The 27,681-nt window shown below is 46.1% G+C and overlaps 1 protein-coding gene across 7 annotated transcripts in view; it reads left to right on the top strand.

Moving 5' to 3' along the window:
* Positions 1-25,528, top strand: part of ZNF236 (zinc finger protein 236) — a 104,113-nt gene extending 78,585 nt beyond the window's left edge. For 6 of the 7 annotated variants that reach the window (XM_072819412.1, XM_072819433.1, XM_072819443.1 and 3 more), the window contains 8 exons: positions 371-550; positions 2,358-2,510; positions 7,978-8,165; positions 15,670-15,801; positions 17,861-18,058; positions 19,889-20,018; positions 22,081-22,257; positions 23,027-25,528. In XM_072819412.1, coding sequence (XP_072675513.1) covers positions 371-550; positions 2,358-2,510; positions 7,978-8,165; positions 15,670-15,801; positions 17,861-18,058; positions 19,889-20,018; positions 22,081-22,257; positions 23,027-23,151 — 1,283 coding nt within the window. In that variant the 3' untranslated portion in view covers positions 23,152-25,528. Of the gene's footprint in view, positions 1-370; positions 551-2,357; positions 2,511-6,884; positions 6,967-7,977; positions 8,166-15,669; positions 15,802-17,860; positions 18,059-19,888; positions 20,019-22,080; positions 22,258-23,026 lie in introns of those variants that run through there. The other variant, XM_072819445.1, reaches the window with a different exon arrangement.
* Positions 25,529-27,681: the final 2,153 nt, after the last annotated feature.

Raw genomic sequence — 27,681 nt, 5'->3', positions numbered from 1 at the left:
GGCCCAGCTGTTTGTGGACAGATACATGTTTGCACTTAGGACACTGTGGTGCTGCTTTTGTCTTTGGAAAGCTCACCAAACAAATAAATGTCCTAAGCATATATAAGCTTTCCCACTGAGAAGTGATGCTTATTCACCGTATGCACACAGATGGCTGCCCACATGCAGCTCCTGTGGTCCTGTTGGCTGCCGATTTCTTTGTAAGACTCTCTTGTCTTTCTGGATGAGGGAATCAGAGATAACTGATGTTTTATTTAGAATCTTCTTTTGAAATAATAATTTCATTAAATATTAAATATTTTTAATATAAAAAAGGAAAAGTTACTATTTTTTTAAGCCCAGGTTTGTTTTGTTTTGTAATGATGACCAGGAACACAAGACCTCTCTCAGGTGATGACATCGCAAGGCCTGGTGTCCACCTCCAGTGGCCCCCACGAGATCACCCTGACCATTAACAACTCGAGCCTGAGCCAGGTGTTGGCTCAGGCTGCTGGACCCACGGCTGCGTCGTCCTCGGGCTCTCCCCAGGAAATTACCTTGACCATTTCAGGTTAGTCACTTCATATTTTAAACCTCCTTTTCCCTGCAATTTGAGTAGATCTTGTTCATGTGTATGGGTATATATATATATATTTTTTTTCAACACTGAGTTTTACATAAAGCCAGTGCTCAATAAGCGTTTATAATATATGTGGGAAACTTAAGTTTAATGATATAGTGTCACAGTTCAAATCTAATACCAGAAATTAGAAATGAGAGTTACTCGTGTCATTTCCATGTGAATCTTGTGTGGTCATGATTTGGTTGGTGAAGAGCAGGAAGCTGTAGCTTCTTTGTCCACTTTCCTGCTCCCTTAAACTGGAGATGTGTGACTGGGATAACCTGTGTACGAGGACATTCTGGATGCCTTCCCTCCTTCTCAGACTTCTGCACAGATTGTGTAGAGCAATGTGAAATGTGCTGAGGGGCACCGAGAAGTCTATAAATGGGTAGAAAATACCCTCTGGGAGTGTAAGTTACTTGAACCTGGCAAACTAACCCTGTTGTGTCGGCCACCAAGTTACGGCATCCCTGTTTTGGGGCTGTCACATTCATGATCGGGTGGTCCTCCTGGGTCATTGATTCTCGCAGCACGTCCTGATCTAGGTCAGCCCGCAACACATTTTACAGGTGTGCCTTGCCCTCATGACTGGGACATGGTGGGATTTTTAGTTATTCTTTAGCAAGTCTGTTTTTCCATTAGCATGTATAATTATAAATGCCGTCCCTGCTAGAAAACAGTTATTGCTTCAGTGAAGTTTTGTGGACTTTTGGCAGTTTAGAAGTCATTGAAAAAGAAATTATTAAACCTTGAGTAAAAGGCAAGGATTGTGCTGAAGCTCCCCAAATTCTCTAGTACCTCTCTACTGATGCCCACGTACCTGATGTGTCAGCAGGGAGACAAAAGTGATACCCATGTACTCTGAACTTTCATCCACAGGCCTTTCGAGGATGGCTCTGCCGTGCTGATAAAAGTACTGCAGTTCTCAGTGTGCCTGTGCCCAGGCCCACCACGCACAGCTGCTTTCCTGTTTCTGTGTCTTTAGAGTGACGTGAGGATGCCAATGGTGATGGAGCGGAGTATGGTGTCCTTCTGTCTGTCAATGCTTTTCTAGTTGCCTTGCTTTATGCCTCACTCGACAGCAGATGTTTTTAAACTAGCTTGCCTGTGTCCAGGCTTCCCAAAGCGTTCAGGTTGGGTTTCGCTGACGTGTCAGCACATTTTCCAGGTCTCAAGTTCTTGCTTGTTTCCGTACAGTTTGGTCACAGTGTGTGGTCCTCTAGCTGTGGCAGCTGGCATGCACAGGTGTAGAGAGCCCAGGGCTGGTCCCCTCCAGTGGGCAAGCGAGCCCCAAAGGCTGTGGTGCGGGGAGCCCTCACCCGGGAGAGCCCCAGCCTCACCGTTTCCCTGAGCCCCTGTGGTGGCCTGACTGCATTAAGGGAGGTTCTGGGATCCACTCATGAAGCCTCTTTCATCCACTATACATGTTTACCACCCCTGGTGGGTCCACTGCGTTGGGAAGCTTTGCAACTCAGTTGAAGTTTTATTCAACAAAGTGCGTAGCTTTGAGTGCTTAAATATTGAATTAAAATAGAACTCTTTAGAAGTACTTAAAATGCTTTATGGCTTAGAGAGTGTGAACAAATACTGTCACTGAGGGACAATGTATCTTATGGTCTTTTCATTCTTTTCTGTAAATATTATCATAAATGAAAGGGCTTTCATTTTAATGGGATGTTGTTAAATGTTTAACCTGCTTGCCAGGATATGAATGAACGTGTTACTTTCTGATATCACAATATGAATTTCCATTTAGGTCAAGATCTTATTCAGCACAATGCTCATGGAAGTAGTGAAGTGAATGGGAGTATACGCTTGTCAGCCCCCGCTGCCACTCAGTCTGCAGGTGCCACCCTGACCATCAGCAGTGACCAGCTGCTCTCACAGGGTGCAACGCTAAACTCCTCAGGTAGGCAGCCAGCGCCTCGGCCTCCAGAGGCCTTCTCAGGGCACACCGTCAGTGCCAGGAAGGCAGCCGTTCGCTCTTGTGGCCAGTGTGCCAGCTGCATGTCTGTCATCGGTGACCCGTGCTGATCTCTGAGTACAGATTCTGTAGACTAGTCAGCCAGTTGGTAGCTCTTCTTACTGAGGAACATGAGCGAATAACTGTATGCAGGTACACAGGTATGTGTGTTGTTGTGTGTGAACGTTGTGAGGACTCCGTATTGAGGCTGCCCCTGCCTTCCATGTGGGGAGCTGCCAGCTTCTCACTTCGTGCCCGGCGCGAGAAGGCATCTCTGTGAGGTTTTGAAGTGTACACTTTGACAAATAAAAGTAAATGAGCTCCAGTAAAATAAGTTACAGACTCACAAGGACTCGTTAGCAGTTTACCATGACATGCCTGTCTCGTTTTCCTTATCTCATATTTTGTTAATTTCATAGTCCTCTTATTTTCCAACTCTATATACTAGTTTCTGAGAAAAAAATTTAATTTTCAGATACATTTGTAGCTACAGGTAGGCTATTTTTTTCATGCTTATTTGAAATGCTTTCTTACGCAGTAATTCATTTCTTCAGTAAAAGACTGTAAGTGTACCAGTGGGAAGAACTGTACTAAATCTGGGAAATGATCCTGAACAGGGCACACATAGTCCCTTCGCATCTGGCTTCTAGGAACTAATGGAGCACAGACATTACTGAGGAATCTGGAAAACATTGTGAAGTATGGCCGTAATGAAGAATAAGGAGAGCAGATCATAGGTCCTAGGGGGGATGTGACCTGGAGGGGATGGCTTCTGTGAAAGTGGGGCTCTGGGAGTGTGGGGCGTGTACCTGGAGAGGTAGGGCAGTGCTGAACAGGAACCCATGAGCCAGGCAGGGTGGCATGTGGTAAGGCTCAATGGGACATCCCCAGGGGCCATGGGCCATTCAGCACATAAGAGGAACTTTTGTCCCCCCCTCTTGTCCACAAAAGCACACACTGGTGCCTGAGTGGTTAAAGACTTTGAATCCCGTATTGGCAGATCCAAACTCTGGATTTCTGGCCCATGATGTTTCGATTGTGTCTCTGCTCTCTGTGTTTTTGTGGGCCGGCATGAGTGGTTGTCGTGCTCTGGTGTGGGCTCTGTTCTGGAAGGTTAGCAGTTCACGCTCTCCCTGGCTGCTTCCCTGGGGAGTGCACTGGCTGTCAGTGGTGGGATCCTGCGTCTCCCTGAAAGCTCTGCTTGACCTCTTTACTGCGTCCTTGGCAGATGGATGGAAAGACTTGTAGGGTTTAGGTGTTTTAATTTAAAAGGAGTGGTTTTTGTGCTATTTTGGTGATCCTGGATGTTTGCTGGTGCAGCAGACGGTGTCATTTAAAGTGGGAGTTGTGATGGGGATGGAGAAGTGGATGAAATGAGGACATGGGCACCCTGAGGGCTTTACACTGCCATCCTCTTGTTGGTTGGACGCAAGGTGGCTCACCTCCACACCTAGTGATGGAGTTTCGTGTTGCTGGGGAGTCTGCACATCGCGGCGCTTGTGTCAGGCTGCTCTGTGGGACACCTGGGTGGCTCAGGGTATGATCCTGGGGTCCTGGGATAGAGACACATTGGGCACCCCACAGGGAGCCTGCTTCTCCCTCTGCCTGTGTCTCTGCCTCTCTCTCTGTGCCTTATGAATAAATATTTAAAAAAAGAAAAGGCTGCTCTGTATGATGCACTGATGTTTCTTAAGAACAACACATGTTCCCATTTTTCCTGATTTAATTTTTTTCTCTCCTTTAGACTTACTGTCTTAGAGACAACCAAATATGTCTTCCCTTTAGTGTAACTTGGTGCTTTATTTAACATTTTTTTTATTTAACATTTTTTTCTAAAGAATTTAATGAAATAGAAGTTGAGTTCATAATTAAAAATGTTTAATGACATAATATCAGGTATTATATATACATGGTTAATGTTCTGTGAGCAGGTCAGTGGTATTGTGTCCTCAGGTACCTTTGGCATCTTTGAATTAATCTGGATATGGGAACAGAGTCTTCATATGTTGCACTACTCAGTCATGGATAGGAGGCAGATAATTGTCAAGGTTTGTGTGTTCCATTGGTACTAGTTATAATGACGGAGCTGACCCCATGGATATAACATTGGCCAAGAGGTTGCATCTTAAAAAGGCAGCGTTTTCCTGGGCGTCAGAGTCACTCCCAGGCCTGGCTTCAAGCCACTCCACATAAAAATCGAAACTGAACTGAACTTGCAATTGATTACACGTGCCTTTTCTTAGAAACACAATAAAATAAAAACTCCCAGTGTTCTCAGGTGCCACATAAAGTCGCATAAAGTGGCGCTTGAGATCAGAGCACAACGAAGGTGCACGTGGCTGCTGTCATCTGGAGCTGTCTCCAGATGTGGTTGAGGTGTATCAGCCTCTGTGACCGCTCTTGGCCCTTTGCATCTCCACGGAAGCCCTGAAAACTCGGGTGTTACCTTTTAGGTTTAGAAGTAAATGGAAGTACCGCAGATTTCCACGTGCAGGAGAGAAGCATGAGTGTGTGTTCCACTGTCGGACACGGGGTAAGGCCACCCCCAGTCTGACTCTGATAGCATCCACCACAAGATCGGACACATGTGGCTTCTCAGGACCTGGTCAGATGTGATGTGAGTGCTCTTCAGTGGCAGAAGGAGTCACTAACAGAGGCTTGACAATTTAGCACAGCTTTTAAGGAATTTATCTCAAATTGGTGTTATCTTTGGTATTATCTTTTTGTTCTTACCTTTGTCCATTTGTTAATAGAATTTTGATGAATAAGTTATGTTTTCAGTGAAAAAAAAAACAACAACCCACAATTCTTTATTTTCTTCCTATGTAAGGTTATTTTACCCTTTGTTTCTTCTAGATTTAACTATCATCAGTTACTTACTTCCCAGCAGCTCAGAGATGTTAACATTTCCCACGTGGGGGTACATTTTATAATGAAGGAGGACATTCTCCTCACTTTCTCCTTGGGGATGAATGCCCAGGCAATGTTTCTCTCTGTTCCTGAGGCCTCCTCCCCTACCTTTATCCTAAGGAAAAACTGATCTCACATCCTTCAAACTGTTTATGAAACTTTCCAAAATTATCCTATTAAGTTTTCTCAGAAGCTGTGAAAACTTTTCCCAACAAATATTTAGTGCTGAGTTTGATGACCATAAGGGATTTACTCATCCTTAAGATGAGTAATAATAAGAAGACTTAATAAGAGATGACTTATTTTGAGTTAGAAGCATAAACCAAAGTAGGACTTAGATTTCTCTGATGTGGCCTCTGGAGGACTCATAGGTTCAGAGCCAGTAAATGAGGACGGAAAGTAAGAATTTTATAGTCTGTGCTCAAGTATTCAGCCTTAATTTCCAGGTTGAGAGTATTTAGTTTGAATTAAAACTGTGGTTTCTAGAGCTTTAAGTAAATATTTTTCTATAATTAAGAATCATATCTTGAACAAATGGAATTATAGCTTTTAATTAGTTATTCAGTTGCATGCTTAAGAAAACTTTGTTCTTTCCATCACCTGTTTTGGGACTATTTGAGGATAGAAGCTCTACTTGAACTGCTGTCATCCTCTTGGTGGCAAATGTCTTGAATGGGGAGCATGGTGGAACATTGATTCATACACTGTTGGCATCGAGGTGTGAACCCAGCATGGGCTGAGGTTAGCGTTCCCACTGACCTTTGTGTCAGGAGTATGCAGGCTTCTGTTTTCTCTTCGGATTTCTTGTGCTATATAGTCCTGACCCCCTGCTGCATTGATGATCATCAGGGAGTCGGATGATCTGGTGGGGAGCAGAGAAGAGGCCTCATCCCTTTATCTCAGGAGTTTGGGGGAGGTTTGAGGTCCTGGCCATCTGAGTAGCACTCAACCCTGTTAGCGCTTGGTTTTTCTCCTTGTAGGGATAATTCTGGTGAGCCTTTCAGCAGGTACTTCTCTCCACTGGGCCCTTTGACTGGCCCCTCCCTGATTTCCCTAGTGTTGGTGATTGAACATCCATCCACGTAGCTGTTCATCATTCTCAGGATTCTTCTTTTTAATCTTCATCTGCTCATGTTAAAACTGTCCCTGCATGCTAGTCTGCAAGAGTGAGTCAGGGCGTGTGGAGGTGGCGTCAGGAGAACCCGAGGCTGACCATGTACTGGTAACTGGAGTGCTTAGAACATACACCCTCCACAAATCCACACTCCTCCGGTCCTAGCAGTCCTAGCAGTCCACTCTGCGCAGAGGCTCAGCAAGGTGGGAGGGGTCTGACGAGGTGGTCTATGGAGCCCCGGTGGCTGCTACAGAGCAGAGACTCCTAGCCTCCTAATGGTTATACTGCTTTTGAAGGTTCCAGGTCTGTGCAGCACAGTGTGGGACTCCAAGAGTGTGGATCTATGGAGGCATTGTATTTGGAGGACTCCAGTTACAAGTAAGTAACCTAGTTTCCCTGTTGGCCCCTGACTCCGTGCAGAGGCTCTGGGCTAATGTGGCCTGAGTCACCGCAGAGTATCCACGGGAGTCTCTTTTTGTTTTGTTTTTAAACCTAATTAGGAAATAGAGTTTTCACCTTTTACTTTGGTTAACCATCTTGGGGTCTGTAGCACCCAGCCCAGCGGCTGACACAGTGGGTGATAAGTCACGTTTGTTAGATGAATGGAAGGATAGATGGTGAGAAGTGTATGCGTGTGTGTGTGTGTACACGCATGTGCATGTGTGTTATGCTTACAAGTAAAACCTCAAAAACCTGTTTTCTGTTGGTGCCTGCCACAGGACTTTGAGAATCCCGTGCTCAGCCCATCTCACTGGCTGCATGAGTTTCTGTTTTGTAGAAGAAAAGGCCTTTCTTTGCCTGACTCTGTCCCAGATAGCTTCCTTTCTCTTATCATTGGATATCAGGGCAAAATACTATAATGTGTTGTTGTCTTTTCCAAAGAGAAATAGGATGTCATGGCAGGATAAGTTAGTATTTAAAGGGTTGAATGAGGTTTATTTCCGAATAAGCAGACAGGAGGGTGAGGGGGCCTTAGCAGATACGGTGCAGTGTAGGCTGTGGAGCTGATTGGTGCTCAGTGGGTCCCATTTGGTTCCTCTCTGGTCCTAGACGGGACAGTGTCCTGGAAATCGTTGGCAGTTTCCTTCTGCTGTAGATGTAGTGACTAGGACTGTAGGGTCACATTTTTACTCTTTTACTGTTTTTTTCTTGATATTATACTTAAGCAGAGTGTATTTACACATAAAGATATTTAGAAACTGTAGAAGCCTTGCCATAAAATTGGAATGAAAGATTCTATGATTATCTTGATGTAACTTCAAAAGCTTAGGTAAACATAAATGCTGACTATGACAGATTAGTTCCTTTATAGAAACCATTCTTCCCATCCAATTAAAGTTGGACTTACCTAGCTTTGCTATTAATATACTTGTTCTTCCTCTTTTGTAGAACTTAATGCTACCACTGGCAGCCTTCCTTCGACCACACCAATGTCTCCATCTGCCATATCTGCTCAGAACCTGGTCATGTCTTCATCAGGAGTGGGAGGAGATGCCAGTGTCACGCTGACTCTGGCCGATACTCAGGGCTTGCTCTCTGGAGGACTGGACACGGTCACGCTCAACATTGCTTCTCAGGTAGAGCACTGCCCTTCCCTTCATGGGAGGATTGTGGCACACTTTAATTTCTTCTTTTCTATGTATGTATATGCTGAATGTTTTTTTTTTTTTTTTTCAAATTTGAAGTGGTTTGCAACATGTGGGTGGCTCAGTCGTGAAGTGTCTGCCTTTGGCTCAGGTCTTAATCCTGGGGTCCTGGGATGGAGCCCTGCATTAGGCTCCCTGCTTAGCAGGGAGTCTGCTTCTCCCTTTGACCCTCCCCCTGCTCGTGCTCACTCGCTCTCTATCAAATAAGTAAAATAAGAGAAAATTGATGTGGTTTTTTTTTTTTTTAGATTAAAATATGTGTAATATGTTAAATGCAAAAAGAAGAGAACAGGAAAGTTCAGATAAGACAGAAAACTATATTTAAAAATCCACTAGCCAAATGGAATTATGATTGACCTCTTAGTGTATATATCCTTCCAAACCTTCATATGCAGGGGCACACATACATGTTTTAACATTTCTACAGAAATGAGCTCTTGCATACATCACGTAGTATTAACTCCCTCTTGCTACACTGTGTATACCTTCCCCGCCAGTGATTTATTTTTACTTTTTTAAGATTTTTGTTTTATCCATTTTAGAAAAAGAGAGTGTGTGTGCACACTCGTGAGCAGGGTGGGGCGGAGAGGGGAGATGCAGAGGGAGAGGGACACGTAGGCCTGACACTGTGACCCCAAGATTGTGACCTGACCTGAACTGCAGAGCCAGATGCTTCAGGGAATGAGCCACCCATCAAAGATTTTAGCAATGCAAACATGTTTTAATGGCTGTTCAGCATTTTGTTTCAGGAGTTTGTTGAAGGGCAGGGTGCTCAGGGTTTCAGTAGTGAGGAAATTCTCAGGCTTTCGGTGGCCTATGGTCTCAGGGCAGTGCCTGCAGGTGGGTGTGTGCTGGGTCGGAGGGTGTGCATTCTGAGTAAGGCCTTGAGCTGAGACACCAGGGCAGCTTTCATCGTTTAATTAGAGAAACCTTGATAACTTACGATGAAGATCTATTGCAACAAACGTGTCTGGTCATTCCCCTTTCTCTCTGCCTGTCCCTACTGTGAGAACAGCAGAATGTGCCACAGGATCAGAGCACAGAATACATTCTGTGACATGCTCGTTCCACTCAGGCTCGCTGCTCAGTCACACAGTCACACGGCGGCTGTTTTGATTCTGGATTCCAGTCTTTTCCATGTGTAAAATACGGACCCTTCCCTGGCCCACCCCAGGGCCGGCATGGAGCCAGTTGAGCCGATCTCAGTTGGTCTGTACCAGCACAGATCATCTTGCTCCCGAACTGCCCTTGTGCTGCTGGTAGAAGCCCATCCGGGGCTCTGGGGGGAGTCGGCCCTCCCACAGGACACACGGCATGCAGCAGGGGAGGGTGGCTTCCATGTGGCGGCTGCATCTGTGCCCCTGGCCAGATCCTGCTGTGCTGTCCTCACGCACCTGCCTTTCTGCCACTGAAGGAGAGAAGTGTCTCACTGAGTTCTTTACGTATTTTAACATTTACTTGTTTTCATGTGTTACTCCATTCCTGTTGTCCTGTTGTCAGGATGTTATCACCCTTCTAAATATTAACAGTTAGTATTATATCTTAAAATTATAGTTGGAACAGGAGGAGCCAACCTAAGAGGTAAATGATGTATTTTCTTTCTCAAGCCAGGATGCAGGGAGTTTGATTGATTCTTGATGCATTGCTGTGCGTCCTCACTTCCTACCTGTGATTCTAGTATCGATGATGGTCATACATAACCTTATATTCCAGTTGCCGGGCAAAGCCATAAATAAGTGTGGTGCCACCTTGCCGCTGACCAGTACTGGCAGGTGCAGGCACATGTGAGGACGTGGCTCCTGCCCTGTTGCGTATATTCGTTGGCAGTCAGGGCCATGGCTGGTTTCTCACGGTACAGTTTTAACTATAGTAGTTACAGGAGTAGTTGTGAGGTAAAAATCATTTAAAATACAACTTTAATGCTTGGAATAACTTTGCAGAGTGGGGTCAGGATTGATCAGAAAAAGCCAGAGAGGCATTTATTTCTATGGTTATGAGTTTATTTTCTGTTTGTTAAATTATATCACTTTGAGAATTTTTTTTTTAAGATTTTATTTACTTATTTGAAAGTATTGGAAAGAGAGCACAGCAGGGGGAGTGGGAGAGGGAGAAGTTCCCCGTGGAGCAGGGAGCCCGATTCAGGATTGGATCCCAGGACCCAGGGATCATGACCTGAGCCCAAGACAGATGCTTAACTGACTGAGCCACCCAGGCATCCCCAAGAATTATTATTATAATTGCAGTGAAGTTCAGTGAGGAGTTCTTCGTTCTTCTAGGTTACATTTTTAAATAATGCAAATATTTTCTGAGGATGTCTTTGCTCGTGCACAGGGTGGCTTTTGGGCCCCCGGTCCTGCTCCCAGGCTGGCTCCCTGCAGCCTCTCACACAGAGTGCAGGGATTGGGGCCAAGGAGGGCATTGCTGCCTTGAGAAGTTTCTGTACCGGGCATCAGATTAAAGTGTTGGATATGACAATGTTAGTGCTAGGATGAAGTAAGGCTGCCTATGCAGAGTGAATACACAGGTGGGGATGGGATCTGGCCTGGTGCCAGAATTAATAAAAAGCACGTGTATATGTGCTACTCCTCTGGCTAAAACCCTCTGTGGTCCCTGCTACGTTAGCACCACATCCACGTTTCCGTAGTGGCTTAGAGGAGTCTGTGCTGTATACACAACAGCCCCCGCCCCTTTCTCCTGGCTCACCCCCAGCATAGATCGCAGGCCGCACCATTTCCATGTACCAGGCCATGGCAGACCGTGGTGGGGTGTGCTGCAGGTCAGCTCTCCCTTCTCTCTTGCCCCAGCCCTGCTGTCTGGGCCAGCTGGGTCTGAGAGTAGCAGCAAAGGGTGGCACTGAGGTGTGCCCGAGGTCCGGGGGCACCGTTGGCTGCAGATGAGGTGTGGCCGGTGTCGGGAGCACCATTGCTGCAGATGAAGTGTGCCCAAGGTCGGGGGGCACCGTTGCTGCAGATGAGGTGTGCCCAAGGTTGGGGGGCACTATTGCTGCAGATGAGGTGTGGCTGGGGTCGGGGGGCACCATTGCTACAGAAGAGGTGTGCCCAAGGTTGGGAGCACCATTGCTGCAGATGAACAGCGGCTTCCTCCTGCATGTCTGTGGGCAACCTCACTGATACATAATCTCTGGTTTACTTTTCAAAAATTATCAGTTAATGGGGATCCCTGGGTGGCGCAGCGGTTTGGCGCCTGCCTTTGGCCCAGGGCGCGATCCTGGAGACCCGGGATCGAATCCCACATCGGGCTCCCGGTGCATGGAGCCTGCTTCTTCCTCTGCCTATGTCTCTGCCTCTCTCTCTCTCTCTCTCTCTCTCTCTCTGACATAAATAAGTAAAAATTTAAAAAAATTATCAGTTAAAAAAATTAAACCCAAATTGATTAATTAGCACACATTGTATAAAACAATAGTATAAAAAATCTGCAGTTGAAATTCTGTAGGTTCATTTGAATCTCTTCTGTTAGCTGCTGGACTTTAATTGGACTCACAATGACTTCATACCCTGAAAAGTTAAAAAAAAACAGATCAACCCTGTCTTAGCTTTATGAGGGCTATTTTTCTAAACATAGTGATTTATTGCACAAAAGAACCATCATTTTATTGTCAAAAGGTTAATGAACATATATGGAAATGTTTATAAATATGTAAACTGTTAGGATTGTTCATGATCATAAAAGTGTGAGCTGGAAATCCAAGGCAGTTATGAGAAATGAACTGTTCTAGAAATGGTTGTTCATTACAGGCAAGAGTCGGTCACTAAGAGGCAAACATCCATGGTTTACCAGTAGTCCCTTCAAACCATTCACAACATGTGCTTCTTGAATTCAGTGAGGAAGTGAAGTGAGAACAATGTGCAGATGCGTCAGCCAATCCCCCGTGTCTGCACGTGGAAAGTCAGGCCCTCCCTGGGAAACTGCAGAGACATGAACTGTAGATGTTAAAAACACATGAAAGTACTATCCATTTATTGTGTATCATTTTTCTTTTTCTTTTTTCTTTTTTGTTTCTTTATAAGGTCCATGAGAGAAGAGGGTGGGAAGAACAAAAAGAGGTGGTCTAATTTTTTTTTTTTAAAGGTAACTTTGTAGTATCTTTACTAGGGAAACTATTAAAAGAAAAATTGATGAATTGTAGAGATTTCTTTTTCAACTACAAACTTGAAATGAGTTTTTCTTTCCAAATTTTGGACTGTTGGTGGCGGGGGTGGGAATCAGGCTACTAAATGTGACGATTTTATAAGGAAATGCGTGCACTTAAAAATCTATTCAAGAAAGCAAAGTGATTTTTCAGTTCTTGTTCTGAAAACAAAAAGAAGTAACTGACTCATCCTTGAAGCACATTCTATTTTATATGAATTCTTGTAGGTTTGTTGTTTTTTTCTAACTTTATTGACCTGGTACAAAACATTTAAAACTTACTAGTTAGGCAGGTAAATGTGTTTTTTTGGGTCTCAATAAGACATCAGCATGTGACCATGGCAGCTGTGATTAAAGATGCTCCGTGTGAAAAGCGGGCAGTTCTGCAGTCACTGTCGTGTCTGTAGTGACTGGAGGTGTCCTGGCCCCGGCTTCCAAAGCCTTCATGCTGCCTTCCTGTGGTGCCCGGTGCAGGCTGGCTGGTTCTCAGTGTCTGGATGTTCTCACAGAGGCACAGTGTGAATTTGAGTTCAGTCGGAGTTGTCTGGGGCATGGAAATGATGAGTTGCTGAGAGCAGATCCTGGCGAGATGAGAACATGGGCACAGTGAGTGAGGTCAACTTACAGGGATGTGGTAGGGAATCAGGTCGGCTGTCATGCCGAGCCTCGTCCGTCTGGATGGGAGCCCTTGGCGATGTTTTCTCAGCATTTCCCAAACCAGGTTGCACATCACAATACCCAGGTTCCTCCTGCAAGGTTGGTTCAGCAGCGGTGGGTGTGGCTGGAATCTGCTAGTGCTTGCCCGCCTTCGGTGATTCTGGTGCAGCTGGTCATTGGGGCCTGTTTTACTCTGCCAGGGCTCAGAGAATTCCTGCCGCTCCCATCTCAGTGTAAACCAAATACAGCAAAGAGGTAAATAACAGTGCAAGTAATAACACGAACCGAAAATAAAGGACTTTGAGATTCAGGTCACCACTTCTGTGAGTGTGGCTAATTGTTGAGCATTTATTTTACTAGACACTTGATTTTTAAATCAGGTGTATGTGTGAAGAATACTTAATGTTAGCAATTGAAACACCAATAATAAGCCAGTAGATTACATTATATTGGGAGTTTTTAAAATTAAACTTTTTATTTGAGATAATTATTGATTTACAGTGAGTATTAAGAAATGATGCAGACAGATCTTGGGTACCCTTTACCCAGCTTCCCCAGGTGGTAGCATCTTGCAAAACTGTAGATACAATATCACAACCAGGTATTGTCGTAGTTATAGTCAAGACCCAGAACATTCCATCCCTCGAGGTCCCTCATGTTACTACCTACTGCCCCTTCCCCTGACAGTTGCTAATCTATTCCTTACTTCTGTAACTTGTCTTTTCCTCCAATAAACCTGCGTAAGCTCACAGTCTCAGAGGTCTTAGCTTTCCTTTGAGAACATGTAAGTGTATTAAGCCAACACTGGTTCCTACATGCACCAGAATTTCTGGCCAGCAGCCAGGCATATTTGTCTGATTAATTAGAAAGTGCAAATTTATTATTTTTGATTGGCACAATTTTCCAAAATTGTGTAGTCTGGTAAGAGTGGTGGCAAAAGCAAGAGTGCAGAAGAGTACAGTGACTGGTGTTTGAAGGTAGCGCTATGCAGCTAACTCCCCTATGTGAGGGGATGGCGGACATGAAGCTTTGTTGATATAGATAGGAACTTGCCCAAATTCCGTGTAAAAAAATTTAAGGAGATACCTTAAAATATCACTTCACTTTTTTTTAAAACTGCCTATAAAAAGCAGAGAATTCAAATCAATTTAAGAAGCTCTTTTTCTCAGGACGCCTGGGTGGCTCAGCGGTTGAGCGTCTGCTCAGGGCCTGATCCCGGGATTCGGGATCGAGTCCTGCGTCAGGCTTCCTGCGTGGAGCCTGCTTCTCCCTCTGCCTGTGTCTCTGCTTCTCTCTCTTTATGTATCTCATGAATAAATAAATCTTTAAAAAAAAAAAAGGCTCTTTTTCTCTAGAATCCACGATACTGTCCTTGTAAATGTATATTGTGCCCTGTGTTCCATCCCATGGCCTCTCTGTCCCTGTCTGCGTACCACAGTATCTTTCCCATGAGAAGTGGACCTGAAATTCTTTAAATACTTCTCAGTCCTGCACCTCTTCCAGGCTTATCTGCCCCATCGAGCTCAGCATGCCCCGAAGACGCGAGGAACACCCGCTCTCTCAGCCAGGGGCACCAGTGATATGGGCCATGTGCCTTATGACCAAAGCATCCTTGCTGTCCTTGCCTCCCTACCTGTGTGTTGATGTTGGCCCTTCACATCTTTGTGTTTCACGTGCGTGTTCTGATCACGTGTAAAGTGCGCTGGCTTGCAGTACACATTGTATGGGTACTGAGTTTGTGTGGCTTGGCATTGAGGCCTGTGGTCGGCCCAGCTGTCCCTGTGTGCATGCCCCTGGCCCACCCCCCACTCTTTCATTCTCCCTTTTTGTCTCAGATTCATGGTCAGTAGTGAGATACGGTAGGCTGGAGTGGGAGTAAGACTCAAAGTAGTTTGTATGCATAGCAAAACTGAGTGTGCGTTTTTGAACAAGTAAGTGTTCTTTGTATGTACATTTACAACTTTGTTGAGATATACTGTACCTACCATAGTGGCCACCCGTTTATTGAAAGTATACAATTTAATGGTCTTTAGTCTATTTACAGAGCTGTGCACCCGTGAGCACATCTAGTTTTGGAACATTTCCTCACCCTTAAAGGACACGTGGCACCGTGAGTGGTTAGTGGTCCGTCCCTCAGCCCCAGGCCCCTGACAGCCACGCTGTGTCTGTAGACCCGCCTGTCCTGAGCATTTCACATCCGTGGAAGCCCACAGCATGTGGTCTGTGGCCAGCCCGCCTCACTTGGCATCCTGTCATCGAGCTCATCCGTGCTGTGGCTCGTGCCGTACACCAGTGCTTTCCTTCAACTGAATAGTGTTCCGCCACACAGACGTGCCTCACTTTGCACATCCCTCACCAGCTAATGGATATTTGGGTTGTTTCCCCCTCTGCAGCCACTGTGAAGAGCGCGAGCGTTGGAGGGGATATTATTTTTGAGCATTTTCATGTGTCTGGGTTTCATGTGTCTGGAGCAGGTGCCTGGGGATGCCATGCTGGGTCACGGGGTGCTTCTGTGGTGAACTTCCCTGAGGACCTGCCCACTGTCCACAGTAACTGCACCACAAGTGGTAACTGAGGTCACCACTGGGTTTGATAACGTTACGCCTTCTGAAGCAGTCTGTCTTTGCAGGGCCAGCAGTTCCCAGCCTTACTCACCGACCCCTCGCTCTCAGGCCAGGGGGGAGCAGGTTCGCCGCAGGTCATCTTGGTGAGCCACACTCCACAGCCCTCCGCTGCTGCGTGTGAGGAAATCGCCTACCAGGTATGCTGTGCACGTGCATTCACACTCGTTTGCGGGTTTAGGGAACATGGGTTGAGGGAGGGCTCAGGGAGCTGGGGACCACCCCTGGAGGGCATCTCTGGCCCAGTGGGGGTGAAGAGTAGGTGTTGAGCTGCACTGGGCCTGGGGACAGCCCGTGTCCAATGGTGGATACCGACACTGACAGTCCACGGTTTGTGGTTTGCTGCGATGAGGTTTTCATGCCACAAAATAAGATATAGAAACCAGTCATGTGTGAGGCTAGTTTTAAAGTTACTAGTGTCTCCTTCTGTTTGCCTGCTGATCAGACTTCATGTGGCCTTTGATTTGCGTTTAGTTCTTTTTGAGGGTTTTCTTGTAATACCTCTGCTGATTCTTCTAGGTCTGGTTGTACATTTTTCATATACACGCATGTGTGTGTGTGTGGCCTGTTTGTCATTTGACTACCTTTTTCCTTAAGGTGCATGTTTTGAGGGTTTAGAACATTTAGTAAATGATAGTTGTAAATATAGAAGAGTCTAAAAACTTCTTCCTTAAAGCTTTTCAGAGTTAGCGGTAAATTACAGATAGTAAGTAGTTACTGACTCTGAGCGGTCCTATGTTCTGTGCAGTTTGAGCAAATGAGTTTCAGGGAAATTACTCACTGGTCTTTCCATGGGATGAGGCCTCCTTCTTTATAAAGAAATGAGATCAGCACAGGGAGTCTCCTCCAGCCGAAGCTCATCCAGCGGAAGGTCAGTTGTGTCACTTTAGCACACTTGGCTCAGGGACCCTCAGCCCCGGCAGTGCCTAGAGGACTCGGAGCAAGCTGGTGGACTTGCGGGCACAGCGGAGGGACACAGGCACCGAGCGTTCACAGCGTTCCATCAGGGTAGCTGCTGGGGGCGCTGCGAGCACCCCTGGAGAGCCCTAGCCCCGGCCTCCGGCTTTAGCCCATGCGCCTGGCTGTGTGTTGCCTGCTTTAATCACGTGGTTTACACCTGCAGTTATTGAGCAGACTGATGCATTTGTTCCTGTGCCTTTCAGACTTTCTTTTGACTCACAAGAAATATATTTTACATGCTGAACTGAACACATAGTTTCATGTGTTTGTGGTTTCTTGGCTTTGTACACACAGACCCTCACATGTAGACACACTATACCTGACACAAGCATCACAGAATAATACCCACTTCATGGCATATGACATGACTGCGTCACTTTTGTGCTTCTGAGCTTTTTGGTTTTATTCCTTTTTTTATTAAATTCCTTTTTTTATTATTATAGCATATGTTAATGATCTTAGAGCACTTTGTAGAAATCTTTTATTAAATATTCTTAAGTTTTATCCCTTTCTATATATCATAAAATTATGAGAAAGTACTTAATAAACTAGGTTAAAAATGTTGACAAATCCCATCAATTTTCATTATAACTATTTATAATTTTCTTTCATTAAGTTATCATGTACAAGTTTTTATCTGCAAAACTAGACTCCTATTTGTAAAAGCTCAGTCACAAACTCCTGCTTTATTTGTTTTCAGGGTGTTAATGGCATCCCATTAAAATGATTTGAAAATGTAATTGGTTGTGATTCAAAGTTTGGGGAAATGCTTTCATGCAATCAAGAAGTAACACACCTTCTGCTAAGTATGACTTATACCGCAGTTTGCTGAGAAACGATCTTCATCCATAGCAGTAGCATTTTGGGGGTCATGTCCTTTACTTTTGTCTAAGCTAACCTACTACCCACCGCACTTAGTGCATGCTGTGAGCCGGGTATCGCTCTCAGCACCCGGTATCCATCAGCTCCTGGAGCCCCACCCCAGCCCCAAAAGGGAGGTGGTGTCAGCAATGACTGTTTATCAGATGAGGACACAGGGCTGGAGCAGCCAGGATAGTAATGCCAGAGCCGGGTCTGCCCATCTGATCCGAGGCCGTTGCCCCCACCCCGCTGGCCTTTCCTGGGATGAAAGTGCCATGGGCCGGGTGCACCTGCATGGTGTGTCTCTGTCATCTTGTCATTTGTCCCTTTGCAAACCGCAGCCACTGAGTAAAGTCCGGGCTTTCCAACCTGCTGCAGGTAACTGATGTATCGGCCAGCCTGGCACCAGGAGGGCCACCTGAGAAGGAGGGCCGGCTGCACCAGTGCTTGGAGTGTGGCCGCACATTTGCATCGGCAGCCCTGCTGCTGCACCACAGCAAGGAGGTGCATGGCCGCGAGCGCATCCATGTGTGTCCTGTGTGCAGGAAGGCCTTCAAGCGTGCCACGCACCTCAAGGTAAGCTCTGCTCTGGCCTGGCAGTGGGCTCCAGGGTTAGAGACCTTCACTGGAGGGTGTGTGATCTGTTAGAAGTCCTGAGTCGTGCTCACAGAAGGGAAAGAGTAACAGATTTTTCTGTGGTTTGGAGGAAGTCAGTGAGATTTTAGTTTTAACAGGTCTGCTGGGTGTACAGGTGAGCAGTTATGTTTATGTGCAGTTCTGACGCGTGTCCCATGTGACTTACACCCTCAGAGTGGCAGATGGTGAAAATACCTACGGGCCAGGCTGGGGGGAAGCAGGAATGCCCCTTGCCCTGGGGCCCACACTTGGCAGGACTTCCCACAGGGGCTTGGGGACACCGCACCAGCTGGGTCAGCACCCCCTTGAGACAGGGTGCAGAGGTCTGCATGCTGTGAGAGTGGCCAGATGAACTCCGGGACGTGCACACATTAGGGAGGGGGAAGAGGAAGGGCCTGGGAAGTGAGTTCCAGGGTGGTCAGGTGGCCTGCTTGGTGGAGGCGGCCCCAAGGCTCCCCAGCCAGTGCGCCTTGTAACCAAAATTGTCATCATCTGACCATTAAGTAGCCCATGATGGATCCCCGCCTTCCTGTACAACAGCACCTAGACTTCTGCCCTCCTGATGTGTGTCCAGTTTCTGCGCCTCCCCTCTTTCTCTGCCATGTTTTCTGAAAAGAGGATGCCTTGTTTGTTTTCTAAACAAACTGAAGCAAAATCTTGCAAAGGGAGATGTGTGTGTGGCTTCCCCTGCCTGGTCCCTGTCTGAATCTGACCCTAATACTTAGAATCTCTGTGACGTTGGCTGGGTCACGTAACCTGCACATCTTCAGTTTTATAATTTGTAAAATGAAGACATTAATACTTAGATTTTATGGTTATTTTGAGGAATATAAAGTGCTTAGCACTTCCCTCACAGTGCTTCCCTCACAGTGGAGAGGGCTGAGATGATAGCTATGATAATACTGTCTAATAGAGCATGAAACCTTTCAAAGAGGCTGTATGATTAAAGAAAAATTTTAAAGATGTTTTTAATAATATATATTTCTATCTATGAGGCATAACTTCTCCACGAACATCCTGAGGTGAAGTTGTGTCAGGAGATAAGTAGGTAGTCCGTGCCACTCGCAGTGACGGGGACACGTCCAAGGCACACGAGAGCCCTCGACAGGAAAAGCTCCCTATGGCCAGAGCTGGAAAAATTCCAGCAGGAAGATGTATTAAGTGGTGTTGCATTATAACCCACAGTACAAAATAAATACCATTGAGTCCTTCCCGATGGAAGTGTGACTGAGTGCAGAAATTAGTAAGTAAGGAAGCGAGGACCGACAGTCTGTGTGGACGCTGCCATCAGGGGCGTCCCTTCCTTAGCTATGAGCCCCGGAGTCATCTCCTCCTCCTTGTGGAGGGTGTATGAGGGGGCCGGAGAGACCGCGGCCACCTTAGAACCACCTGGAGTGCAGCCTGCGCCCTGTGCTGGAGGTCGGTCCGCACGGGTGGATGGAAATAGCACTTTACCTGCCTCAGCCCAGAGCCCAGTCTCGTCATGAGAAGCACCCAGACAGACTCAGTTGATGACCCTCCCACCAGATAGCTGACCGTGTTCCTAAAGCCATCAAGGTCGTTGGCAATGAGGGAGGGAGCCGCACAGCTGGTACCCGGGGTTGTGAGGGGCCCCACGCCCACGACTAAATCCCTGAGGATGCTCATCCCACATGGTCCTCAGCAACTGTACTGCTCACCGGGGTTCCCATGGTCGCAGCTCTGTTGCGAGTCTGCAGAGCTCTGCCACGGTCGTGAGTATTTCTTCCTTTTGTGTGTGGTCTTCAACAGGAGCATATGCAGACACATCAAGCTGGCCCCTCATTGAGCTCCCAGAAGCCAAGAGTGTTTAAATGTGACACCTGCGAAAAGGCGTTCGCCAAGCCAAGCCAGCTGGAGCGGCACAGCCGCATCCACACAGGTAACCGTGAGCTGTGTGCTCCCAGGTCCAGGTCTTGGCAGCAGAGGTGGGCTGGTGAGAAAACGTATTTTACGATGTCATATGTTATTTATAAAGCCAGCGTCAAGATTCTGTTTTTTCCCCTAATTTTTCATCAATTTATCATGTTGACTTTTCAAGTAAAAGATTTTGCAGTGTCCTTGGTGACCGTGGGCAGTAGAACCATTAGGCAAGGGCTGCCGTGGCTTCTGGGGACCTTGCCTGTATCGGGGTCCCCCCCACTTCCAGCTGCCAGCTCCTCCTACTGTGGGAACACCAGTCCCTCTACTCCTATTACATCTTGTCACCACCCTGCCCAGGTCTGTTGTGTTGTCAAACCAAGATCACCAAGACCTAAACTCTTTACCCATCTGCCCTTGGTCCGGCTCCCTGACAACTCACTTGCACCCTCCACGCCTGCCACCCTTCAAGGCGTACTGCAGCTCACGTGGAGACACCACTGTCCCAACCCCATTCTGTGGCTCTGTGGTGGCCTCTCACCTCAGGACCCACTGCGGGACCTGCCTCCGCTCCAGCCAGCAGCCCTGCATGTCCACAGAGCCAGCCGGAAACCGCGGGAGGTTGGCAGATGGACCCTCGGATTCCTGTCTGAGCACCTGGGGGTGGGACCCTGGTGTCCTCTGAGCCGTCACGCCCACTGCTGCACAGTGGGCCCTTGCCCTGCGGCGGCCAGCCTTGGGGACCCTCAGGGTCTCACACCTGCCTGCCTTCTGGAGTCCTGATTCTGCTCACTGAGCATCCTCTCTGCTGGGCCCCTCGGCCCCATCTCCCTTGGCCTGGCCGTCTCTGACTCACCTGCAGGTGTCAGCTTGGACCCCTTCCCCAGGAGGCCTCTGTGACCCCAGTGCCCCTGGCTGGCCCACGGGCCTCCTTGTATTGTCAGCATAGACCCAGCACCAACCAGGTGTTTGGCAAATAGCTTTTGAGTGAAAGATAGCGATGCTGTACTTCTGATGTATTTACTCAGATTTAAGGGATAGAAACTCCTGTTTGCCCTTAGAACAAGCTAGGCGCTCCGAAGGTTTAGAGAAGCCCGTAGATGGCAGATGGCTCTGGGCCCTGCTTGCCGCTGGCCGGGATGCATCCCCTCTGTGTGCATGCCGCCTTCAAGCCTGCAAAGACCCCTGCACAGCCTTTGGTCCCTGCAGCTCCCTTTCTGCCTTTAGCCACAGGACCCTCTGCTCTGAAAGTCTCCCTGTGACTCAGCCCAGGTTCTCTGACCAGTGGCCATAACCACATCTATGACATCCTTGTCCTCCAGGCACAGGAACACAGGTGCAGGCGTGCTGTTATCATGTGCTCATGCCCTGGGATTGGGGCAGGACGTGTCGGGGCCACCTTGGGGGACAGTGGGAAGCCCTCCTGTGTCTTGGCCACTGGATGGAGGGACAGACAGAGTGACAGGGGGTTTACCTGGGGAAGATGCACAGCAGGTGTCCTCAGGGCAACCACATGGGGCTTCATGTGGGCATGTCTGGGGAAGCCACATGGGAAAAGGGAGCAGGTGCCTGGCCAGGCGGCAGCCGTCCAGAGTCAACAGGAAAGAACCTTCTGGGCCCAGGGGGACTTGGTAGGGGACAAGTGTGTGGGGAAGTCAGAGAATGCAGGCCCGGGAGTGCGCAGCAGGGAGATGAGTGGGGCTTCTGGCAGGAGTCAAGGGGCAACATCCCTTCCATTCTTGGGCTTCTGTATCAACATCAAAGGAATTAAAATGACATTTTAGAAAATATTGGATAAATTACTTGTGATTAGGTAGATATGACATTCTCGTGTACTTGGTGTGGGTTTGCTTTACTGCCCAACGTGTTTTAGGAACACTATTTTAAGCATAGGGGCTCTACTTTTATTTCTGGGAGTTCCGGTAGCTGTGGATTAAGGTTTTATTCTATGTCTCACCATGGGGCAGATTTGCTAGAAACTCATGAGTTAGCAGTGGGAGGGATGGAAGGACGGTGACCTCATGTGCGTCCCTCAGGGCTCTGGGTCTGTGCTGACACTGAGTGCCGCCCCCACCCACCCCCAGGAGAGCGGCCATTCCACTGCACGCTCTGTGAGAAAGCCTTCAACCAGAAGAGTGCCCTGCAGGTGCACATGAAGAAGCACACAGGGGAGCGGCCCTACAAGTGTGACTACTGCATCATGGGCTTCACCCAGAAGAGCAACATGAAGCTCCACATGAAGCGGGCACACAGCTACACCGGTAAGCTGTGCGCCGTGCAGCCGGGGGTCAGGCCTTCAGGTGGTCGTGGCAGTGGAGCAAGTGCTAGGAGTGGGCTGTGGCGCAGCCCCTCCGCAGGGTCTTGGGACAAGGGCTGGCTCTGGGTGACGGTGGAGCCGGTGCATCCCAACGCTCAAAGGGCAGGTACGGCACCCACTCAGCACTGTTGCTGGCCGAGCGGGGTTCCCATGTCCCACCCAGCATCTCGGGATGCCGCTGTCCATGTGGGAAAGGGCAGGGGAGGCCCCTTGCCTCATCCAGGCAGCACTGGGTGCTGGTGGGGGTCACAGGTGGAGCCGCTGCTGTATGCATGACTCCCTAGTTTTTGGGACAGTGTGGTCTGCAAGTGACGTGAGCCTGGGAGGGACCGGTGGTGGTGGTGGTGGTGGTGGTGGTGGTGGTGGTGGTGGTGGTTCTCATGGGAGGGGATGTTTATTCCTTCACCTCTGCATACTGCTAGGTTTTGTGTGTGTTGTCTGGCTGTCACTCTTAATTAATCGCTTATCGCTGACCTCGTGCTGCTGTAAGCTGGAGTTCCCCGCTACAAGGGCAGCGTCTATTCATGTTCAAAAAGCAGGAATTGCTACCGACACTATTAACCTGCATCTCAAGTTATTCTTTTTCCCTTGGGGATGGAAAGCAAATCAATTTAGAAATTTTTGGTTGCGATTTAGATTGTCTTTATTTAAACGTGAATACCCATGTGCTGCTGAGTGTTTGAGACTCCGCCTGATGTTTGTCTGTGCTGCAGGAAATCTGCAGGAGCCCGTGGTGCAGCAGGAGCACGGAGCTGAGGAGCTGAGCCGGACCCTCCATCTGGAGGAGGTGGTGCAGGAGTCCGCTAGCGAGTGGCAAGCGCTGGCCAATGTGTTCTGACGCGCGGCCCATCCTGCCCTCAAGGCTGTTTCTGAAATTAGATGTTGCGAAGAATGGAGCGCTCGGAATTTCTGTCTTGAAGCTTCAAGTGTTAAAATGTTAACCACACTAGTTTTTTAGCTATAAAAGTATCTAAAGAATCATTGTCTTTCAGAGACTGATAGGAAAGAACTGGGAGCAGTGTGAACACGTGTTGTCACTTGTCTACAAATCATTGAACTCAGGTACTACAGCAGTCCTACCGTCTCGTTGGTGGCCAGTACATCTAGTTACAAAAGAAATAACTGGATCTTACTATCACTATAGTGTGACCTCTTTGTATTAGCAAAGACCAACATTAACATGGAAAAAGTAAGGTAGGTTCTCCTTCATGCTTTCTGTTCTAAGAAGCATAGCTTATAAAACAAACATAAAATAGGTGCATGAAGTTCAGAAAAACGTTAAAACACACAGGGAAGTGTTTTCCATGTCTTTTCTCTGTGCATTTTGAAATTAGAAATTGACTCTTTCTAGTCTACCATAAGTTAATATAATACCTGGAGAGATGGCTGGACCAGTTCTCTCTGCATTACGATTCTTGAACCATTAGCTACAAGAATGCAGCATCGGGGCATAATGGGGGGGCTGTAAACCAGACACACATGAGGATGAAACGGTCCCCATGGAATGGGGGTGGAGGGCCGCACTTGCTTCGTAAATCCAGATGCAGGTCCACGGGTGAGATGGTTGCAGAAAGCACAAGCCATACATCGTGAGCAGGAAAGAGCAGAACTGTGTCCTAGCGCTGAGGACACAGTGGGGACCCGTGGCCCCGTCCACCCGGTAAGCAAGCATTGTTTCCGTCCGAGCCCCACGATTCTCTCTTCATGCAGAGGCAGGTGTGTGGTTGATTTCAGGGAACTCTTTACTGTCATCAATGGTGCCACATGGAACACGTCCCAAACCAAATCCCAGCCCGGGCCGGGCAGAGTGTGCGTTGCTCCTACAGCATTCCAAAGACAGAAGGTTCTTTACTTCATGTGAATTTCTCCTTCACAATTATTTATATGTTCTATATATAAATACATATGTACATATACAGATATATGGGCCTCTGTGTGGCTGAACAGTATATTTTGTAAATAGAAGCACTAGTCCCGATTACAGAGTGAGCATCAGAGTTTTTACCTCCCCGCGAGCACTTCAGATCAGTATTGTATTCATTATATTAATAAATGGGTATCTTTTTCATTGTAACATAAAGGTGGGGTTGTTTTGCTTTTTTTTTTTTTTCCTGAAAAATAATTGCCTTTATTTTGTCTCATGGCCTCCCTGGTTTCAGAAGAGAGCAGTTTTATTATAAATATTGTATGGACTTTGTATATTAAGAGAGGAGCTCATTTCAGATTCCTGAAGAAAGACATTTTCACTGTTATTTTTTCAAAGGGCATCTTTTGATTTTTTTGTTGTTCACTTTTGGCATCTGTACATAAGTAATATTGATGGTGATATAAAAACTTTTGTTATGTGAAAATATTTAAGTCAGAAAACTGTTAAATAATATTACTTTTTTTTTCCAAACTGCTTTGTGTATTGTATATTTTTTTAAGGAAAAAAAAGCCTTATTTCACTTATTCTTGTGATACTGGACTTATTATATATCTTGAGGTTTTCCTGGAATGTCAGTGTGTACCTGGCTATAGTCCATATATTCCGAATAATTGTAATTGTGCCAGAGTTTTAAAGATTCTGCTTTTAATGCACTTTTCTTTTATAATTTTGTATTAAAATATTTTAGAAATGTTGATTAATTTTGGTGAACAGATATCTCCAAAGTTGAAATTATTGGAATTTAAAAAATTTTGTTTTTGCTAGGTTATTTATTTTGGTTGTAGCATTAAATGTCATCTCTCAGGACAGTCTCTAAAAGGGGTTTATTTAATTACTAATTGTACAGAAAGCATAGTTCAGTGAACTGTATTGGTGAACTGCCTGCTTAAGGCCTTACCAGGTGAATCTAAAGCCTACCTTTATTTTCGTCAAAGAAAAAGAAAAAAGATCAATGATTCATTTTATGAGTTTTCTCAATTTATTAACTATTAGTAGGCAAACGCAAGACATTAATATATTATTTTTATTTACTTCCTAATTATAAAAAGCTGCTTCTTTGCAAAACATTCCTTGAAAATATGAGGTTTTGTAAAGACATAATTTCACTTGAACCTTTGGTGGCATACAGGTTGATCTTTATATTTTAATGGTTGATAAATGTCTTCTGACGAGATTTCTAGCCTCCTGCATAACCAGGGTTTTGAGAATAGATAACTGTATTTTTAGAACTATCTCATCCTAGCATATCTGCTTTGGAATAATAATAAATAAAAAATGAAGTTAGGAAGTGTGATTAATTTTTTTCTTTTAAAAATGTTTACCATATAATAATTTGGCACATGAACTAATTTCAAGTTCAGATAATTTTTTAACCGAGCAGAACTTCTAATGATATTTTCCTTTGCCTCTGTGATGTCCAGACGATGAAAACTTACCCTTGCAGGGTCTGTCTGAAGTCAGGACATGGGTCAGTGGCAGGCGTCTTCTGTGTGTGTGCTCAGGGAGTGATGGGCCCTTGGGAGTGATCCCTGGGCATCTTGAGTACAGCTCCAAGGTTCTCGACTGTCTTACACTTTTGTAGTGAGCTGAGAGGATGAGCTGCCTTTGCACACCTACTAAACTTAAAACGAGGGTAGAGTGCTTGCAATGTTGAGGTGGCGGGGGTTCTAGAGGTGTGGGACTCCGTCCACTGGAGAACACAGACGGCGCCAGATAACATAAAAACGTCCCTTAGAAATGCCAGCGGAAGTGCCCTACTCTGAGGTCTCCTTGCCTCCATCGATACTTCAGTGCTTGGACGGGGTGGAGGGGGGACCCTCGGGGATTCAGAGGTGCACCTGCCTGCCTGGCAGCCCAGTGTGGGGCCCTCAGGCTGTGCTTTACCTTCTGAGGATGTACTGACGACCGGGAACCTGTGTCTTCGTGACTGACTCCCCTGTCTGGTCAAGTTTCTGTTTCATCCAGGTGCAGCATTTCACTGGGCCCCGTGTTGTTAGCTGGCAGTTCTGTGCTCCCCTGCCTGCTGCTGCGCTAAGCAAATTGAACTTGAGCCTTACAATTATTACCTAGCAGTCTCTGATCTCCCAAACTCCAGAGTAACATTTATGTGCAAGAAATGCACGTGTCAGCACAGGTACAATATTTTTTTAAAAATATAAGTAGAGCTCTGTTCTTTCCCCTTTTGCTGAAAAATACCTGTAACTCATGAAGATACACATTTTTAACGTTAAATGATCCCTCAGATTAATGTGCATAACATCTTTTTAAGGAAATATGTAAGATAAATAGGACTGCTTTCTTCTGGGCATTATTTTTAGGGACTTTTCATGCCTGCTTTTTGCCTTTTTTTTTTTCCAGTTTATTTCAAAAATCAATATTGTGGCCCCCCCTCACCAAAAAAATCCGTCGATCATTGCTAATCTATTATTTTCCTCATATCGACCATATGAAGTGAGGCAGAGATGAAAGCATATAATTGGCACTTTGTACAAGTAATCTAGATTTTTTTCTTTTTTTGCCACTTAATCTCTATTCAGGTGATGTAGGAGTTTTGGGTTTTTAGAATAGAATTTCAAAAGTGCTTACATTCACATTCGGGGTCTTTTATCTTTACCTTCTTCTAACGAAAATTAGCATTTAAAAACCTAATTGCATCTTGCAGGCAGAATTTTTGTAAGGTTGGAAGCACTGTGATTCTCCAGTAAAGACATTTTCTTTGCCTTGGTAAGGTTTATAGCCAGGTGTCCTATTTGTCACCGTTGACCCCATGTGAAACGGCTCCCTTCTCGTGGGCGTGGGCGTGTGTTTGTGTGTGTGTGTATGCGCACGCACACACACAGATGAGCCCGTGCTCCCTGTCTCATCCACCTGTCCTTCACAGAGAGGCGTTGGGGTAGTTTCTCATATGGTTGATGAATGAAGTACTTAAAGCACTAAGAATAAAGATTCAGTGGCAGGAGCAATAGGCAGTAATCATAAAAGATTTTGCCTTTTAATCTTTTTTATGTGTAATGCTTTACAGCACGAAGACCATTGTATTAAATCAAGATTTGTAATCTATTTGACAGATTCTACAGCAATGTAGTGATTCATTCTTGATTCACCACTAAAGAAAACTTTTAAAATCAATTTTTTTTTTATTTACAGAAGAATTCTTTTTTTATCTTCAAAGTTGTTCGTGGTCTAGACATTGGCTGATATTTCTTTAATCCAATTTTGTATTAGAAATGGGGAGTTATGCTAAAAGCCACTGTGCTGACTTTAAGAATAATAAAAATAGTTTTGCATTATTTTAAAACTCCTGTATATTTACTTACTTGGGTTTGGGGTGAGTTATACCTGGTTAAAGATGGACATTTTCTGTACATAACATTTGCAGTAAGGGTTAACACAACACAACAATGCTGAATTTGCAATAAATCTGTTGGGTTTGAAGAGTGT

The sequence above is a fragment of the Canis lupus genome, chromosome 1 (genome assembly GCF_048164855.1).
Source record: "Canis lupus baileyi chromosome 1, mCanLup2.hap1, whole genome shotgun sequence".
In the NCBI taxonomy this organism is placed as follows: domain Eukaryota; kingdom Metazoa; phylum Chordata; class Mammalia; order Carnivora; family Canidae; genus Canis; species Canis lupus.
The sequence above is the reverse complement of the archived record's forward strand: the minus strand, read 5'-3'. Positions and strand labels throughout refer to the sequence as shown.